Source organism: Brassica napus, chromosome C1, assembly GCF_020379485.1.
Source record: "Brassica napus cultivar Da-Ae chromosome C1, Da-Ae, whole genome shotgun sequence".
NCBI classification, from domain to species: Eukaryota; Viridiplantae; Streptophyta; class Magnoliopsida; order Brassicales; family Brassicaceae; genus Brassica; species Brassica napus.
In genome coordinates, this window is record NC_063444.1 from 8189403 (window position 1) to 8208213 (window position 18811).

The 18811-nt window shown below is 33.9% G+C and overlaps 1 protein-coding gene and 1 pseudogene across 1 annotated transcript; both read right to left on the bottom strand.

Annotated features, from left to right (window-relative positions):
- Positions 1-473: 473 nt before the first annotated feature.
- On the bottom strand, positions 474-1197 carry LOC106373906. Its single transcript, XM_013814020.3, has one exon. It carries the CDS (start codon positions 1131-1133, stop codon positions 630-632), a length of 504 nt encoding a protein of 167 aa, XP_013669474.1. The 5' UTR covers positions 1134-1197; the 3' UTR covers positions 474-629.
- Positions 1198-11864: 10667 nt separating this feature from the next.
- Positions 11865-14172, bottom strand: LOC106373907 (annotated as a pseudogene).
- Positions 14173-18811: the final 4639 nt, after the last annotated feature.

An 18811-nucleotide genomic window follows, 5' to 3' on the forward strand; every position in this document is an offset into this window, starting at 1 on the left:
AGATCGTAACAAACTTGAAACAGTCCAAAACTTAAGCAATTTTTTAATAAACTTGAAACAGTCTCAAATTTAAATGACAACATTAATAGTAATTTAAGACTCTGTATAGATATAAAATCTTAAACTAGAGCAAAACGACTTTCTCTCACCTAGACAATCGATCTCTTTGTTATACATGGCAAAGGTTTAAAACATGTACAAAACACAAACATGGTAACTTTTGAATATTCCGAAATATTCAAAATTTAAATATATGTACAAAAACAATATGATGACTTTGAATATTTCGAAATATTCAAAATTTAATATAAATACAGAAACAAACATGGTGTGTTAACATTCCCAATTATTCATATTTATTGCCCACTCATATACATCTAGTTAGTTATTGTTATCATATAGCTCTAGTTAATTATCTGTAGCTAGTTCATTCGATATTGTAATATAATATTGGAAGTGTATTTCTTATTGTAGTACGCATGTCGAAACACAGCACTACACGGAATTAATATAAATACAACATTAGTTACATACATTGATGTTTTTCATTATACATATGAAGACTTTCAACACAACGAAGTTACTAACTAAATACAACCTTTTCTATCACGTACACTTTACGATATTAATTAATTATTGTAAGGTAAAACCGGAACAGAAAAATATGGATCGACCACAACCATAGTGCTACTCCCAACACAAGCATCACAAGAAAACTCATTGTAAAACGCTCGTGCCTTCCTTAATATATAGCTTATGGAACATTTCATGTACCAAAACAAGCTTATTTGAGCAACTTCACGTCTCAAATCTCCGTATTCTGTTGCGATTACCGACTTACCGTCTTTGCGGTTGAGGTTGTACAGCTCCCCGTGTTCTTGTTGGCTCGTCTCCTCTTCTTTAACTGGCTGGTCTTCCATAAACAATAGTGCATTAGCTAGAGGGTCTGATTTTTTAAGGTCATTATAATAGATTTCCGTACGCGTTTTTCCAGGAAAAGCATTGTTGAACATGTTTTCGCTTATGGATTTTGATGGCCGGGGCTTGTTTTCGTTGCGTTTACGAGGTTTCCGGGTCGAAATTGAGATTTTGGAGCGGTGGACTTGAGCGAGGATGATGAATTTAGTAGCCATGAGACTGTTGAGTGTGCTTGCTATATGGTATGAAGTGATTGGTGTTGAATTGCTCTTTTCGGTCCTTCTTATGATATTTATATGCACACATCTATACATACACATCATTCATGTATGTTATGTATATGTGTTAAACATTTGGTATGATGTAAATATTTTTTTTTCTAAACATTAAACCAAAAAGCTTCATTTGTCGATGGGTATATCTTAAAAGGATGGAATCATGCATGCATGGTTACTAAAAAATTGATTGGTTTGGGTCTAAGCGTACAATCTTACAATACTAAAAGGAGGATATGAGCTCCATTGAACCTATTTACGTAGGCATGAAAAATCAACTAATGAGAAACCTTATTTTTGTCACGTTACTTGCTTTGTCAACTAAAAATCAAATTAGGCTTTCGTGGTTCCAAAAAATTAACTCTGGCCCAAATCTGCTTACAATACTAAAAGGAGGATATGAGCTCCATTGAGCTTATCCACGTAAGCATGAAAAATCAACCAATGAGAAACCTTCTTTTTGCCACGTTACTTGCTTTGTCAATTAAAAATCAAATTAGGCTTTCGTGGTTCCAAAAAATTAACTCTGGCCCAAATTTGTTTTATCACTAGAAATCCACCATTCGTCCAATCGTCTTCTTCGCCTCTCCACCTTCTTTTTTTTAATCAAATTTAGTTTTTCCACCTTCTCTGAACCTCCTTTGGAACGCCACCTTTCCACATTGATGAATCTTAAAGCCCCATTATTAACTGAAACAATAAATATTTATTCAACTCTTGCCATTTCCTAAAACTTATAGCTACATATACCTCTTTTCCAAATCTCTGCGCTTCGACTAATACTCCACAACAAAATCATCAGGGAGTGGAAATCAGTCGCGATTGTTCCTGCCGATTTACAATCTCAGGTTGGATAGTTTTCATATACTCTGCCTTGGAAACTTAAGAAAATGGTATTTTCTTCTGGAGAAGAATCAAACGTTTCTTTTTAGGGGTAGTACCACGAGATTGGAGACTCAGTTTAATTTTACGGCTTCAAATGGCGTCTGAGGTCCGGTGAACCTTATTCAGTAATGATCTTCTTGCTAAGACAATATCCATATTATAATTTTGTTTGATTTTGGGTTATCTCTGTTCCTCAAGCCTGCTATTTTCTTTATGCTGAAATATTTGTTTTCCTAAGATATATATTGTTGTTAGAAGGAGAAAACTTCACGGATGCGGTTGGAGTCCATTTTCCGTTCCGGCTGAAATTTTGACCAAGGACTACGATCCATAATCACTTATTTGGAGTGATGATTTAAATGCTACTATGGCTCCAGCTTTGGTTTGGGATGTAAGATTGTTACTTTCACAAACTTTTATATGCTTTATGATGGTTTTCTCATGTCTGTTATCAATCTAAATAGAAACATAAGAAGAAATCTTTGTCTGAAATGCTTAATATCTGATAAGAAAGATGCTCGAGAGAGACCCAAATGAAGTTTTAATGCTCAAAAAGTCTTGCGTAAGTAGGATTATGAACTCCATAGTTTAAGAAGATATGTAACTTAATCTTGGTTTATTTTGTTTTTTGTCAGGCCTTCCATCGATAAGGGACACACCGTCATGAGTCGCTTGAAGAAGTTTTCAGCATAACCGTCTATGATGAACCAAAGTAACGCAAACCAAATTATCATAACTGGAACTGTGTGAAGGTTTTTTTTTGGATTAGGTTTTGATATTGGAGTTTTAATTAGTGTTTTTGTGAAAACAAGTGTTTGATCTAAAGTTTATTTATTTTTTATTCTGGATCAAATATGTTATGATATTGAAATTTTCACTGTTTATTCTATAAATTAGACATATTTTTGATCTCACGGAAACGAAGCCAAATGAGTTTGTTTAATTTGGATTGGCATGTTTGGAGAGTGGGGCAGTAGAATTAGATGAATGTGGGAATGCAGAGCTATGAGTTGAGGATTATGGTAAGTTCACACAATATTTGTCCAGCCTCATATTTTCTTAACTATTGTTTTTAGCTATTATAATGTGCTATGGTGTTTGTTTTATAGTTTGCAGGAGGTGACGACACCGTTGGTTGGGTTCTTGGATGTCTTGGAGAGTTTAACAAAGAAGGAATATCACCAATTACTCATGTTGACATTATCACTCTCTATCAAGGAGTTTTTGTTGGCTAAGTGAATCGTTCTTCTCTCTTTTGTCATCATGACCAGTCTTCTAACAAATTGCCTTTAAAGGTTGTTTTTTCTTCTTCTTCTCTTCGGAAAATAGTGATATATTGATTTAAAAGCTATCCTCAGTTGTGTAACCCACACTTTGCTAAAGTGCAAAACATCTGCATCTTTGTAAACTCTCTCTATTGAGCCAGTGATCGAACAGTCCTTGCTAACAAAGGAACATAATGAGGTTTTGGAGTACCCACAAGTTATCAACGTCATGAATGTGCTATATATATTTTATGTACAAATATGAACATAGGGCAATTTGATTTTTCCGGAATGCTATCTTTTTAGCTGTTACGATAAGATGAAGCAAATATTTGATCCCCAACATGTCGATGAGATGTTTAAGAATCACACTACAAGAAAACATATTTTTTACGAGGGCAGTATTCGTTGTAAGTTCGTCGTAAACGGGGTGTTACGACGAATTAACCTCGAAAGACGTTTCGTTGTTAAACGACCGTCTTAACGGAGGTTTCGTCGTAAACGGCTCGTTACGTTTACGACGAAATATATTCCTCGTAAAGTGCAGTGAAAGTATTCGTCATAAACGACACGTAAGATTTCGTGGTAAAGCCCACGTAATGATTTTGATGTAAAGCACACGTAAACATTTTCGTTGTAAAGAACACGTAAACATTTCGATGTAAAATCCTCGTAAATCTTTCGATGTTAATCACTCGTAAACATTCGATGTAAACTCCATGTAATGTTTACGAGGAGTTTACATCAATTCTTATTATATTATTATTAGTATATAATAAATTTGAATTTATATTTAATATTCGAAATTTAAAATATTTTAGATTTTAAAACGAAATATGAAAATAAAAAACATATTTTTAAAAAGCATTTAAAAGTCATACAATATTTAAATTCATAATACAAACATAAATATAAACAACGATTTTACAAGGAATGTTTTACATGGATTTTACAAAGAATGTTTTACATGGATATAACAACGATTTTACACGAACTTATAACCGCTTTAAAGCACATAGAATACACGTTTTCACCTAAATATAATGGTAACATGTTTCGTTGTAATGTCGATGTAACGGTTACGACGAATTTATCTTTCCACGTACTTTCGTCGTAAACTAACATTGACTTTACGACGCAACTGTTTCGTCGTAAAGTTACATCGAGTTTACGATGAATTTTGGACTCCTCGTAATTTCGTTGTAAACGCCATGTAAATTTACGAGGAAATAATTTCCTCGTAAATCTTCGTTGTTATAGAAACGTTTTCTTGTAGTGTCAGCTTATATAGTTATGAATTAATCATTGGAGACTATATATTTTGAGATAGCCTTAGTATCAAATAAAATACATTCACACTTTGAATAGTTACGTCTTTAATTTTGTGTGATTTCGTAGCCAACTTTTGTTTTTCTCTGTAATTTATTGGCCAACTTTTATCTTAAATTTGTTCTAAATTTTAAAGAAATCATATTTGAAAATAAAAAAAATAATTCCACATAAAAATTAAATTAAAATCATACAAATGTGTGGCTTGCGGTGTGTACCACTGAAGCAAATCAATCATATAGTATTAAATTAAAATTATGTTTATGGTTTTTGATTACGCTTAGAAAACGTTCATATTAAAACTTCCTACAGATTTTACCCTTTTTAATTAAAAATCCTTAATTACAAAATAATAAATACTAAAAAATAAATATTGAAAATAAAATATAGTTTCAAAAATTTAAATATTTATTAAATCATTGTGTTATTCGTCATCAAAATTTACATATTTAAGTATTCAAAAATGATTACACATGCAGTGTGTGTATGTATATGAAATGAAGGTTAAACTTGATTACCAAAAGATTAATAAAAATTTTAAATATGTTTACATCTAAAATATATATTAGTATATAAATTAATGATATTTTAAACACAAAAATTATTATCTTTCAAAACAATTCATTTTAATTTGTCAAATACTATATCAACAAATAAATGATAATCAATCCTCATATTTAAGTTTCGCAATCTTTCGTTGAATATTACCTAACAATTAAGAGGCAGAAACCTATAAAGAATATTAAAGTCCATAAATTTTGAATTCTAAGATAAAAATTCGATAGTACGATAATTACTTATATATAATTCGATAATTATTAGAGATTCTCGGACTACTCTCGCATTTGGTTAATTAAGTCTGGATTTTGATTTGGTTCTAGTTCTAATAAAACATCATCTAAACTTTTTACAATTTTAATTTTTACTTTGGTTTGATTCATTTTTTATTTTGCTCATTTATTTAATTTTAAACACATGACGTACATTTTAGAGTTAACACTTCTACATAAAACGAGGAGTGAATATTTGTTTCTTTATTTTCGACTCAAGAGTTAAGTCGAGTGGTTTTCAGACTAAAGATTCAGTCTGCACGCCCGTACTGTACGGAATGGGTTTGATGTATGAATTTACATTTCTACATGCTATATTACGCATATATGTTTACAGTATATAATGAATCATGCATACATATGTGCATATTCTATTTAGACGGCAGATCATGTGGTCTATATTGCTGGATCTCAGTCGGCGAAAGGGGGGGGGGGGGGGGGGGGGGGGGGGGGCGGGCATGAAAGCTGGATGACTTGACAAATGACTTTACCTATTCCTTTTCACAAATTCTTTTTTACTATAAATTATTTATCTATAATAAATATATAATAATTCTATTCACACGTTATGACAGAAGAACCTAGAATCTATGGAACTTCGATACGGATATAGAGAGTATGGTCCATACCCACGTGCAAATTGTTTGGTATCTGTATGTTTCCTTGGTTCCTTTCATTAAAAAAGCCGGTGAGCTTACGCATTTGCATGTTTCACATATCCCAGCGTTTTGGGTAATCGTCTCTCTCAAATCACCCAAACTCAGTTAACCTTTCAGTCGTTAAGTGTGTACAAGCTACGTATCATCCACCCATTGCGAGAATCCATCCGATAATACCTGGCCTTAGGTGAAGAAACATATATTAACATTCCATAGCGGATGATTAACTCCTATAATTTTTAAATAGTCACTCGTAATAGGATAATAATGGCAATTGGCAAAACAACCTTAGGGATCGTGAGTACTATATCCACTGCTTACTAACTTTCATACCATCTTTCTACACGGAATATATGATTGGCAACGTGAGTCTAGAAAATCAATCTCTGATTTGTATTGATTTTTACATTTTCTCAAATCAATATCTGTTTAGGGTATAATAAAATCAAAAGCATCAACAGTGGAAGCAGAAAATTTTAATTCTTGTTTCTTTCTACTCTTTTATAGGGAAAATCACATAAAAAAACCCTTCAAATTGGTAGTCACTTACACTTTAAACCCTGAGAGTATTTCACAAGCACTTTAAACTTTCAAAGAGACATTTTTATCAAAAGAAACCTCCAACCTGGCTTACTTGTACATCAAGTCAAAACGGTAACCAATACTGTTCAAAATCGATGAAGTGTTGTTTTCTTTTTTTTTTGAATTTTTTTAAATTTTTTTTATTAATAAAATAAATATTAAAATAAAGGAAATATAAAAATTCATAAAAAATTCAAAAAATAATCATACAAATCACTAAAAATTCGCAAAAAATCAAAATATTCATCAAAATTTTTTAATTATTTTATTAATAAAAAAATTCAAAAATATAAAAAATTCATAAAAAATTCAAAACAAATCATAAAAAGTCAATAAAATTCACAAAATTCAAAAAATTCACAAAAAGTATTTTAAATTATTTTATTGATAAAATAAATGTAAAAATAATATTAAAATTTTACAAAAATAAAATATTCACAACAATATTTATATTATATTATTAATAAAATAAGTATAAAATAAATAAAATATAAAAATCCATAAACAATTCTAAACAAATCATAAAAATCACTAAAAATTCACAAAAAATCAAAATATTTAACCAAAATAAAATTATTTTATTAATAAATAAATATAAAAATACAGAAAATATAAAAAATTCATAAAAAAATCAAAACAAATCATAAGAAGTCAATAAAATTCAGAAAAATTCAAAAAATTCACAAAGAATATTTTAAATTATTTTATTAATAAAATAAATATTAAAATACAAAAAATATAAAAATTCATTAAAATTTTAAAACAAATCATTCACGAGAATCATTTGAAGATAATGAATTTTTCTAATCTGAATTAGAGTAATCATAACCCAGAGACTGATTGCTGTTTTGGATTGTTTTTTAATTTGTTATGTTCTATGTGTGTGTTGGTTGGATTTGGAAAAGCTGAGGATTGTTAAAGGGAAAAATGTATACTAATGATAGCTTGACGGTAGCCAGTTTATAGCATTCAATGCACGTTATTCCTTAGTCGCATTTATAAAACCACATATAATTTTATTCTTGATTTTTGTGAATTGCTATGATTTTTATTTTGATTTTTTTAATGATTTCTTTTATATTTTCTGTATTTTATTAAATATTAATGTGAATATTTTATTTTTTTAAATTTTTGGGTGATTATTTTTATATTTATTTTATTAATACAATAATTTAAAATATATTTTGTGAATTTTTTGAGTTTTTGTGAATTTTATTTACTTTTTATGATTTGTTTTGAGTTTTTTATGAATTTTTTTTATTTTTGTATTTTTTTTATTAATAATTTTTTTTAAAAAAAATTGGTGATATTTTGTTTTTTTGTGAATTTTTAGTGATTTTAATGATGAGAAAATTACATGTTTACCACTTTCATGCTACCACTTTTCATTTTTACCACCATTAAAAGGATATTTTCAAAAATATTTTATTCTTAAAATGGCAAAAGAGTCATATGTCCTTGTTCTTTATATATATAATAAATAAATATTTAAATAAATAAAAATAAAAAATAATAAAAATAATTTTTTTACTTTTTTTTCGAATTATACTATTTCGAAATTCAAACCCTAAACCCTAAAACTCAACTCTAAAACCAAAACCTTTAATCCTAAACCTTTTTTTTGAAATACGAACCTAAACCCTAAACCATCAATCTTAAACCTTTTTTTTTTTTGAAATACGAACCCTAAGCCCGAAAACATCAACTCTAAACCCTAAACCCTGAAACATCAACTCTAAACCCTAAACCCTAAACCTTCAACTCTAAACCCTAAACTCTAAACTTCAACTCTAAACCCCTTAACCATCAACACTAAACCCTAAACTATCAACACTAAACTCTAAACCCTAAAAAGTAAACTCTAAACCCTAAAAATTTAACCCTAAACCCTGTAATATCAACTCTAAACCCTAAACCTTTAACTCTAAACCCTAACTCCTAAACTCTGAACCCTAAACCCGAAATCCTAAATCCTAAACCCTAAAACCCTAGAGTTGATGTGTTAGAGTTTAGATTTGAAGGTTTAGGGTTTTAGGGTTTAGGGTTTACGTTTACGGTTTAGAGTTTGATGTTTTAGGGTTTAGATTTGGAGGTTTAGGGTTTTAGGGTTCAAATTTTAGAAAAATATAGGGTTTAGGGTTTACGTTTAGGGTTTAGAGTTTAGAGTTGATGTTTATGGGTTTAGATTTGAAGGTTTAGGGTTTAGGGTTTAGAGTTGATGTTTCGGGGTTTAGGGTTTAGAGTTGATGTTTCATGGTTTAGGGTTTATAGTTGATGATTTAGGATTTAAATTTGATGTTTTAAGTTTAGATTTAAGGTTTATGGTTTACGTTTAGGGTTTAGAGTTGATGTTTTAGGGTTTAGATTTGAAGGTTTAGGGTTTAGGGTTGATGATTTAGGGTTTAGAGTTGATGTTTTAAGTTTAGATTAGCTAACTATATTTTTTTTTGTCAAAGTTAATGAAAAGGTTATAAATATCTTTTACCCTTCATTAAAGATGAGGGTAAAAGTGGTTAGTGTAAACATGAAAAGTGGTACTTTGAAAATGGTATTTTCGACAATTTCTATTTAATGATTTGTTTTGAATTTTTATATTTTAATATTTATTTTATTAATAAAATAATTTAAAAAAAAAGGGAAAAAAAAGAAAAACGACACGTCATCGATTTTGAACAGTACCGGTTACTATTTTGATTTGATGAATAAGTAAGCTGGTTGGAATTTTTTTTTGATAAAAGTGTCAATTTAAATGTTTAAACTGCTTGAAAAATACTCTCAGAGTTTAAAGCGTAAGTGGCTGCCAACTTGAAGTTTTTTTATGCGATTTTCCCCTCTTTTATGTACACCAAAAATAATAAATTTTCACCTCCACAATAGATAATAATGAATAAAAATTGTGTAGAAAATAAAAGAAACAACCCCCACTGAATCTTTACTAACGATGAAATGTTGTTGAATTAGTTGATATCATTAGAAATCGTTACCTTTCAAATCAACGGAATAATCTCCCTAGGCAAAAAATTATGCAAAAATTGTGGCCCCGACGACGTGTCTGGTTATAATTAGTTCTAAACTGCTCCGACGAAAACTGGCTTAGGTGATGATTGTTTTGTTAGTTTTTAGATTTTGGTTTCTGGTTTTTGGTTTTTGGATTTTGGTTTTTAGATTTTAGTTTTTAAATTTTGGTTTTTGATTTTGCAGTAGATTCTAGTTTTTTGAAAAGCATGAATGGTTGTTTTAGTTTTTGGTCTTTGTTTCTAAAATTAATAAAATGAAAAAAATGATTAATAGTAAAATGTCTTTTTGAAAAATATATAAACTAATATTATTAAAGCACACATAAAATTATTTAATAATTTGATTCTTAGTAGTTTTCAACTCACTGTTTTAGAATTTAAATTTGAATGATAAATAAATTATTTTGTTGATTCTTAGTAAAATTAATAAAATATTACTTATTATAGAAATAATAGAAAACATAAAATCTCACCCCGTAAAATACATTATTTATTTTATAAATTATTTTAAAATTATTTATATATTTTAAAAAATATTCCCGAATTAAAATATATAAACTGATATTTATATTTATATTTTTAAAGTACTATTTGATTCTGGACATATCAAATAGTACACAATTATTAGTTAGTTTATTATTTGAAAGACTAAATAAAATTTGAATGTATTTTTATAAATTTTAATAAATTATATTAAATTTATTTAATTTAAATATTACAAAATATTGCATTATATATCGATTTTTAGGATAAAAATAAATTCTAGTTTAATAAATATATAATATTTATAATTTCAAAAAATAATTATTTTACTTTAAGGTTTATGGTATAAAATATGATTAAATTATTGTGGAATTCATTTAAATATACAAAACTCTAATAGTTTGATATGTAGAGAAGATTATTTTCGTGAGTTTGTGTTAGTTTTATAAAAATTGATGTGTTTTTTATATATTAATATAATTAATAGTTTGTTAAAAAAACAGAAGAAAAAAAGTAATCGTGGGATACAAATAGAAACCCATAAAATCTGGATTTTGGTTTTTATGTGAAAAATGTCAAAAGAGTTAGAATCTGGTTTCCCTATAAAATAGGAAATCTATTTTACCAAAATCTTGATTGGAGAAAAAGTAGATTCTAGAAAAACAAAAACCCAAATCTAATGTAGAATCTGCAAACAATCAACCTCTTAAGCTCTCTGAAACACAAGGGGGAAGAGAAAGACAAAAGAAATCAATACTGTCAGTCAAATAGAGAGATTAAGCAAGACGAATTATAAGTGGAGTTTCAAGACGTATTTACATTTATGTGACCTGGAACGGAGAAGCCATTTTGGTCCACTCTCATGCTTATGCAATGAACTGGAGTAGCAGCCATGGATGCTGCTTTTGATTGACTGTCCATAGTGTTTGGATCTTTCACTGATATCTGAAGAAAAGTATTTAATATAAGGGTAAGTGCATTAAAAAAGTGCGTAAAATCCGATAAAAGAATCTTAGTGTGATTCTTACTGTCGCTAAACTTGAAGCATAAAATTATAAGCTGCAACATAGGCCTGGGCGTTGGGATCTTCGGGTCGGGTTCGGCCGGTTCTTTTCGGGTCCGGATTTTTTCGGGTCCTAAATATTTAGACCCAATAGGTATTTAGAAATTTTCGGTTCGGGTTCGGGTCGGTTCTTCTCGGGTCCGGATCGGTTCGGGTCTATAATTAAAATACCCATAAAATACTCGTAATTTTTCGGGTCCATATCAAGTTCGGGTCGGATTCGGGTATTTAGGATCTGAAAATGACATGATATACCCAATTCCATCAACTTTAGTTGAATATTTGTCATATATATCTAAAATTTTACAAAACAACTTAAATGAAACTATTAATAATTAAAATAAAACTTTTAAAACTCTAAATATTACATATTAAAGCTTTATATTACCTAATAAATGTTAAAAAATAATAACAAATGTTGTTAACAAAAGATATTTCAACTAAATCATAAAATAATATATATAAAATAGAACACAAAAATATCATAGTTTTAGATATACATGTTTTAGATATACATGTTTTAAGTCGGGTACAAATCGGTTCTTATCGGGTCGGATCTATTCGGGTCGGTTCTTTTCGGGTCTGGGTCTATTCGGGTCGGTTCCTTTTCGGTTCCGGTTCTTTCGGGTAAAAAAAAATTAGACCCAAAAAGTACTTGTAAATTTTCGGTTCGATTCTGGGTCGGGTATTTTTGGATCGGTTCCGGTTCAGGTCTTCGGGTCCAGGTTAAAATGCCCAGGCCTGCTGCAACATACAAAAGGTAGAAAGCTGTATATAGATTATTGTACTTGTATAATCTTTTCAGGAGTGCTGTCCGTAGTGCCTGCTCTGATCCATAATCTACCATATGGCTTTTAATCTGAGGCACTCAAATTTTAAACATGAGGAGGGGCGTCAGTAACTTGGATTTTTAAATCACCCATATACAGCCTATGATGCCAACAGTAACACCTTTTCTCTCTGACGTTGTTAAATGAACGTGGCTGGATAACCACGTAACAAACTACACTACTTGTAAGATGCAACGAACCATATGCATTTACCAAGTAATGCCATGCTAATTGTGTTTTCTCTACAACCAAGATGCAAATCCTGGGCGTGACTAGGACCATCGAAACTGAGAACACCACTTGATCTACCAACTGCAAATATAAGCCATCAGTATACACAGATCAGAACAATTTCCATCGGGAAACTGAAGCAATCAGATCAACTAAAATGATCTCCGAGAACCAAAACATAAACCTTTTCTTATACTTATTCGTCAGCTAGTCAGCTACTGTATCTGTCTTTCTCCATCCTTTAATGATTGCAGCATAATGTTCTTCATCAGAGCCTTCTAAAGCTTGCAAAACACCTCGCTGCTTAAGATACCCACATATAAATTCTTTGTACGTGATAGAATCTGGAACAATTCCTTTTTCCCTCATCTCATTTAGAAGCCTAGAAGCTTCTGTTACATTCCCATCTCTGGCATACCCACCAATCATCACGGTATATGTAATCTTGTTTGGGAGTATGTTCTTGGTATGCATCTCATGCAATAGACATTCAACTAGGTTGTGTAATGTAAAGACATTAGGTTCCAAACCCTCTTCCTTCATCTCCTCAAGGAGGAGTTTTGCCTCTTCAACACGGCTAATGATCGACATCCCCTTTATTAGAAAAGTATATGTAGCACAATTAGGTGAAATGCCTTTGATTCTCATATCTTCACGGAGATCTGAGGCCATTGATAGTCTCCCACTTCTACAATATGCTCCGATTAGATGATTGTAAACAACAGTGTTTGGCTGCATGTTCTTGCCAATAATCTCATCAAACAGTTTCTTGCCCTCTTCTGCTTGCAACATCCATCTATCATCACTGAATATGTATAAAGATCTTGAATCATACCATTTCGTTTACAAGAACCCCAAAACGGTATGGCCTCCTCGACTTTATTCATATCAAACAGCCCACGGATCAATATGTTGCAAGTATAATTGTCAGGCTTAAGTCCTCTCTCAACCATTTCATCCATGAGCTTAAAATCTTCCTCCAATTTCCTCTTTCTGCAATATCCATAAATCAACGTGTTATAAGAAGCGGCACCCATAACAAAACCACGGCCTAATATCTCTTCTTGAATCCTAAAAGCTTCCTCCAGCTTCCCTGCTTCACAGAGTCCATGAAGCAAAGCATTCGAAGTCTTAGTGTCTACTACAAAACCTTTTCCTAGAAACTTAAACCAAAGATCTACTGCCTCTGAGTGTTTTCCATGCTTACAGAGACCATAAATCAATGTAGTTCGTATACCACCACCAGGGCTCATGTTACGCAGTAGCATCTCTCCAACGAAACCAATTGCTGAGTCAAACATATTATGACTGCACAACAAGCAAATCACAGAGGTAAAGGAACCCTGATTTATAGTTGAACCCATCGACAACATTTCCTTCAAAAGACGCTCTGCAACATCTGCTTGACCGCTCTTGCAATACCCCTTTATGAGAGTATTATATGTCGACGATGTCAGAGACAACCCCTTCGAAACCATGTCCTCCTTCACCTCAATAGCTTTGCTCAAACTCCCTGCCTCGATCAAACCATCAATCAGATTATTATACACAATAACATTAGGAGGAAACCCTTTCTCCGTCATCTCCTTCACAACACTATAAGCATCACCAATCCTCTTAGCCTTGATCAAGCCCTTAACAAGAACACTATAAGTAACCAGAGTAGGTTCCACACCGTTCTCCACCATCTTTTCTTTAAACATAAACGCCTCATCGTACCTCCCAATCACTCCAAGACCATCAATAACAGTGTTGTAAGTCACCATCTTTTCTTTAAACATAAACGCCTCATCGTTCTCCACCATCTTTGGCTAGCTGGTGACGAGTGTCGATCTATCGGGTTCTTTCCCAAGCGGCTTCAGCTTGAATCTGATCTGTATCGTCGTGCTTTTGCATGTTGAGTAGCTCCTCGTCTGTGAAGTTATCTTGGAGTTTATCTGCTCCTGGTATGTAGGTTACTGTTTCTACTGCAAAGCTCTCGTGGTGGTGTTCATCTGCCCAACTACCAATCGAGTAATCTCCGTCTCGCACACGGTTGCAATCAATGTCGATCGATTTGTAGTAGGCAGTGTCAGTCGATGCTCCTTTTCGACATCGTTGTTGAGGTTGAGTGTCGATCGATGGCAAGCTCGTCTTGTCGATCGATGGTGCATTCTTTTTCCAAGAGGAATGGTGTAAGAGGTTATCTTCCTTATCAAGGATAGCTTTGTACTCAATAGCTCGTTCCTTCTCATAGTCTTCATCATACTCGTCTGTATGCATATTTTATCTGGTGTAAGCGTCAATAGCGGGGTTGTAGTTGTCGTTCTCCCAATCATTCGGACTACTATCGACCGATTCATCATGTGGTATGTCGGTCGATCTCTGGTTACAACTATCGATCGATGTTGCTATGTGAATCTCGATTGATTCTGGATATTCAGTTTCGTACTCATCTCCACAGTGGCAGGCTGCAATGATACCTGGATCATTGATTCTTCTGGAGATCGTCTGTGGCTTCTTGACTGGGATAGGGTCGTAGTGGGCATTAGGATCGATGAGTGTTAGACACAACTGGTTGGTTTGCAAGTTGCAAACTTCTCCCACTGTTGACAAGAAAGCTCTCCCAAGTAGTAGAGAAGAGTTCCAGTTTAACTTGATGTCCAAGACATGGAAATCAACTGGAACTAAGGCATTACCAATCTGCACCTCTAGGTCTCTCACAATTCCTCATGAGCTCTTCTGGGAACAATCCACAAAAGTGAACAATTCCTGCGAAGGCTCCACCTGCAGACCCAGATGGTCTACCATAACCCTAGGTAGGATGCTGACTGATGCTCCTGTGTTGCACAAAGCATGTGGGAATTCAATACCATGCACTGTGCATGGTATTGCAAATTGTCCAGGATCACTCTTCTTCTTCAATGTAATCCTTCTCCTCATCTTTTCTCTGGCTTCATAGAACATTCTCCTAATGTCTTCCTCTTTTTCTCTGGTTTCTCTGAAGAACATCCACAATCTGTGGCTGTAATAAGCTTCTTCGAATGGCTTATGTAGAGGAATTCTGAAGACTCTCTTTTGGAAATTTTTCTTTTCCTTTTCATTAGCCCCCCTCTTCAGATGTTTCGCCACTTTTTCCTTTCTTCTCCTTAGGGTTCTTTCAGTAGAAACCCTATCTTCTTCCATAGGATCATCTCCATCATCTGAAGTTGTCCTGACAGGCTCTGGTGGTTAATCTGAAGGTTTAGGTTTGGGCCTGAGTGCGTTAAGTCGTGCCACATCTATCTTTGGCATTTTCACTCGGTAGGTGATATGGGCTCGTCGATCAATAGGAGGTGATGGGTATCGATCGATATTAGCTTCTGAGTGTCGATCGACGTTGTTGTTGGTATGTCGATAGATTCGGACATTGTCCGGGCTGGGCGGATGTGGGTGTTTTGCTGCGAACTCCTCGTGAGTTAGAATCTTCACGGCATTGCAAGACGCAGTTGACTCCGTAGGCGTTGTCGATCGATGCTCTGGTACTTATGTCCATTGATTCTGATTGGTGTATGTCGAGCAATGCTCGGTGGTTGGTGTCGATCGACACCAATGTGACCCGCCGAAACTCATCAAACTTTCTACCTCGAAATCGCCTTGTTGCAGCTTCTCTTCCTTTACCACTTGCCAAAAGTCATCCTCAATAATGGCATTCACGTGGTGCTTCATCACATCATCCTCTACTCCTCTTGTTGAAGCTTCCTGCCTCCTAATAGCATCTCCTGTCTGCACAACCTGTATCTCCATCTTCTTCACATGAGAGCTCAAAGTCTCAAACTTTCTGTTTAGGTTGGTGTAGACATAATCTATCTTCCCATTGAAGTCCACTGTCATTCGCTGATGTGCCTCAAGAACCCTATCGAGCATCTCTTCAATCTTGCTGTCTTGAGTAGGCGGCGGTGGCTTTTGGTAGTAGGAACTTCCAAAATTCATGTTGTTGATGCAGCTGTTGTTGTAGGGTTTCCGGTATTGCGAGTTTTGGTTGAAGTTACTCCTATTTCCATAGGAGTTTCTATTTCCACCTTGATTTCCTTTGAATCCAGCTCCACCAATGTAGTTTACTTCTTCTTCCTTTGTTCCACCCTCTACAGCTTATGCATCTTCAACAAAGCTGACCTGCTTCTTGAGAAGCATGTGAACACTGTCCAGTTTTGCCTTCACCTCATCCATCTGATCATTCCCAAGGATGGTGGCAGATCTCTTCCTCAAAAATCAGTGTTTTTAGTGTTGTTGTTGGATGCTAAGTTTTCAATCACTTTGACTGCCTCCTCTGGATTCCTGGTGTTGAAGTTTCCATTGCTGGAAGCATCAAGAGCCATCTGGTACTGCACCGCGATGCCTCTGTAGAAAGTACTGAGTAGTTGTACTTCATTGAATCCATGGTGTGGACAGTCTCTCTGGTAAGACTTGAATCTGATCCAAGAGCCTCTGAATGATTATGCAGGCTCCTGAGTGAATGTAGCAATCTTGCTTCTCAGGTCTTCAGCACGTGCCTCGTCAAACAAATTGCATAAGAATGCATTCTTGATTTCGCTCCAGGATTTAAGAGATCCTGGTTGTAACTGCTTGAGCCAATGCAGAGCTTCTCCAGCAAGTGAATATCTGAAGAGCTTGCATAATAGGTAGTCTTCAGAGACTCCCTTGACTCTAATAGCAGAAATCAGATCCTCGAACCTCTCCAGATGATCCATAGGATGCTCGTGGGATAGTCCATGGTAGGGCAACTGTCCCACAAGTGTGTAGTACTGCACTTTCAGCTTGAGATCCCTCTCAATGGTAGGAGGAAAGATCGCTGATATGTTGGTGTAGTAGTGATCTGGACGGTTGTAGTCAGCCAACGTCCTGGGTTGCGCAGCCTCATCTACAGGTAAGGTAGTACCTGTAGTAATAGCATCAGGCTTAGGGATTGCAGCCCCCTGAGCATATATTCTCTGACCTGCTGCATTACGCAGATGACCCTCCTGGTCATGCAGGTCTCCATTGTTGTCCTGAACAAGTATCAAATGCGCAACCATTGCTCGCGGTTTAGTGTCGATCGATGTCCGAGATGGAATGTCGATCGATGTCGGGTGAAGGGTATCGGTCGACGGAAGGTTTGTGTTGTCGATCGATAAAGGTGAGCGAGAATCTGTCGACGAAACTGGTGTCTGGTTCGACGGTGGTTGAGCAGAATCGAGCGACACAGAAGTGTTGTTGTCGGTCGATAGGGAGCGTGCTTCCTTACGGATCGTACGTTCCAAACTTGCAGGATCTGGTGAGAATATCAGTTGGGATTCCTTGTTTCTTCTGGTACTGCTGGGCATGTACCTGAAAATCCAAGAAAAAAAAAGTATGTCAGAATACTTAACAAAAATTAGAAAATAGGCAATCAAAACTCCCCGGCAACGGCGCCAAATTTGATACCACTCAAATTACCCTAAGGAGTGATTTATACTCTCTCAAATAAGAGGTTGAGTTGTAGTACTTATGGATCAAATCCACAGGGAGCTAGGGAACCTAGAGATTCTAATATGATTTGTTAAGTAAGGATGTTTTAAGAGTTTTTAAAAGTAAATTGCAGTTTTATATTGAACAAGTGTTTGTTCAATAGCAGATGTTTTGGGGTTTTGGTGCTTAAAAAGGAAATAGCTAGACTTAGGGTTTTTATTCAGGAAAGTTGGAATTATAATCCTATAGATGCTTAATGAGTTGCATGTATAATAATGTAAAGCTCAACCATTTGATCAACAAGTCTTTCGGCCTTTGCGAGCATTGACTTGTTGACTATTAACTAGATCTTTGATCTCAACTCTCGTTATATTGATATAAAGAAAGTGTCGATCGATATTCCAATGGGCGGATCGATCGATACACCTTTTGCACCGTCGATCGATTATTCAAGTATGATATCGATCGACGCGCTCTAGTCAAGCTTTATGTGCAGGTTGAATGAATGCTTACTAAGCTCACTAGATCAGCTCTCGCCTTGCTCATAGCAAGAAACAAAGTTCAATTAGAATGTTTTCAGGATGAGGATTAGCTATGACTTTTATCAATCAATCCTAGGGCAAGTTCTAGGTAGCTAATCTAGACACATACATTAGTGAACAATTCTAAAGATGATTATCACAACTCAGCATTCTATAGTTGGGGTTAATCCCTCCTAACCTATTTAAACCCTAAAATCTAACAAAAGAACTACTCAGACATGGCTAAGCAATTCATAACAATAGTTAAGTATAAAAACTTCATAGAATAAATGAGATAATTATCAATGGAGTTCCAATCACAAATTATAACTTTGGATCTTCTCTTCTATCTATCAAACAATGAAACACAAAAAAAAAACACACTTTCTAAAGCACACCTTGCCTCTAACATGGCGGCAAAGCTTATATAATTAGGGTAAAACTCGTCACGGGCAATCTTGTAAAATAGTGAAATCTT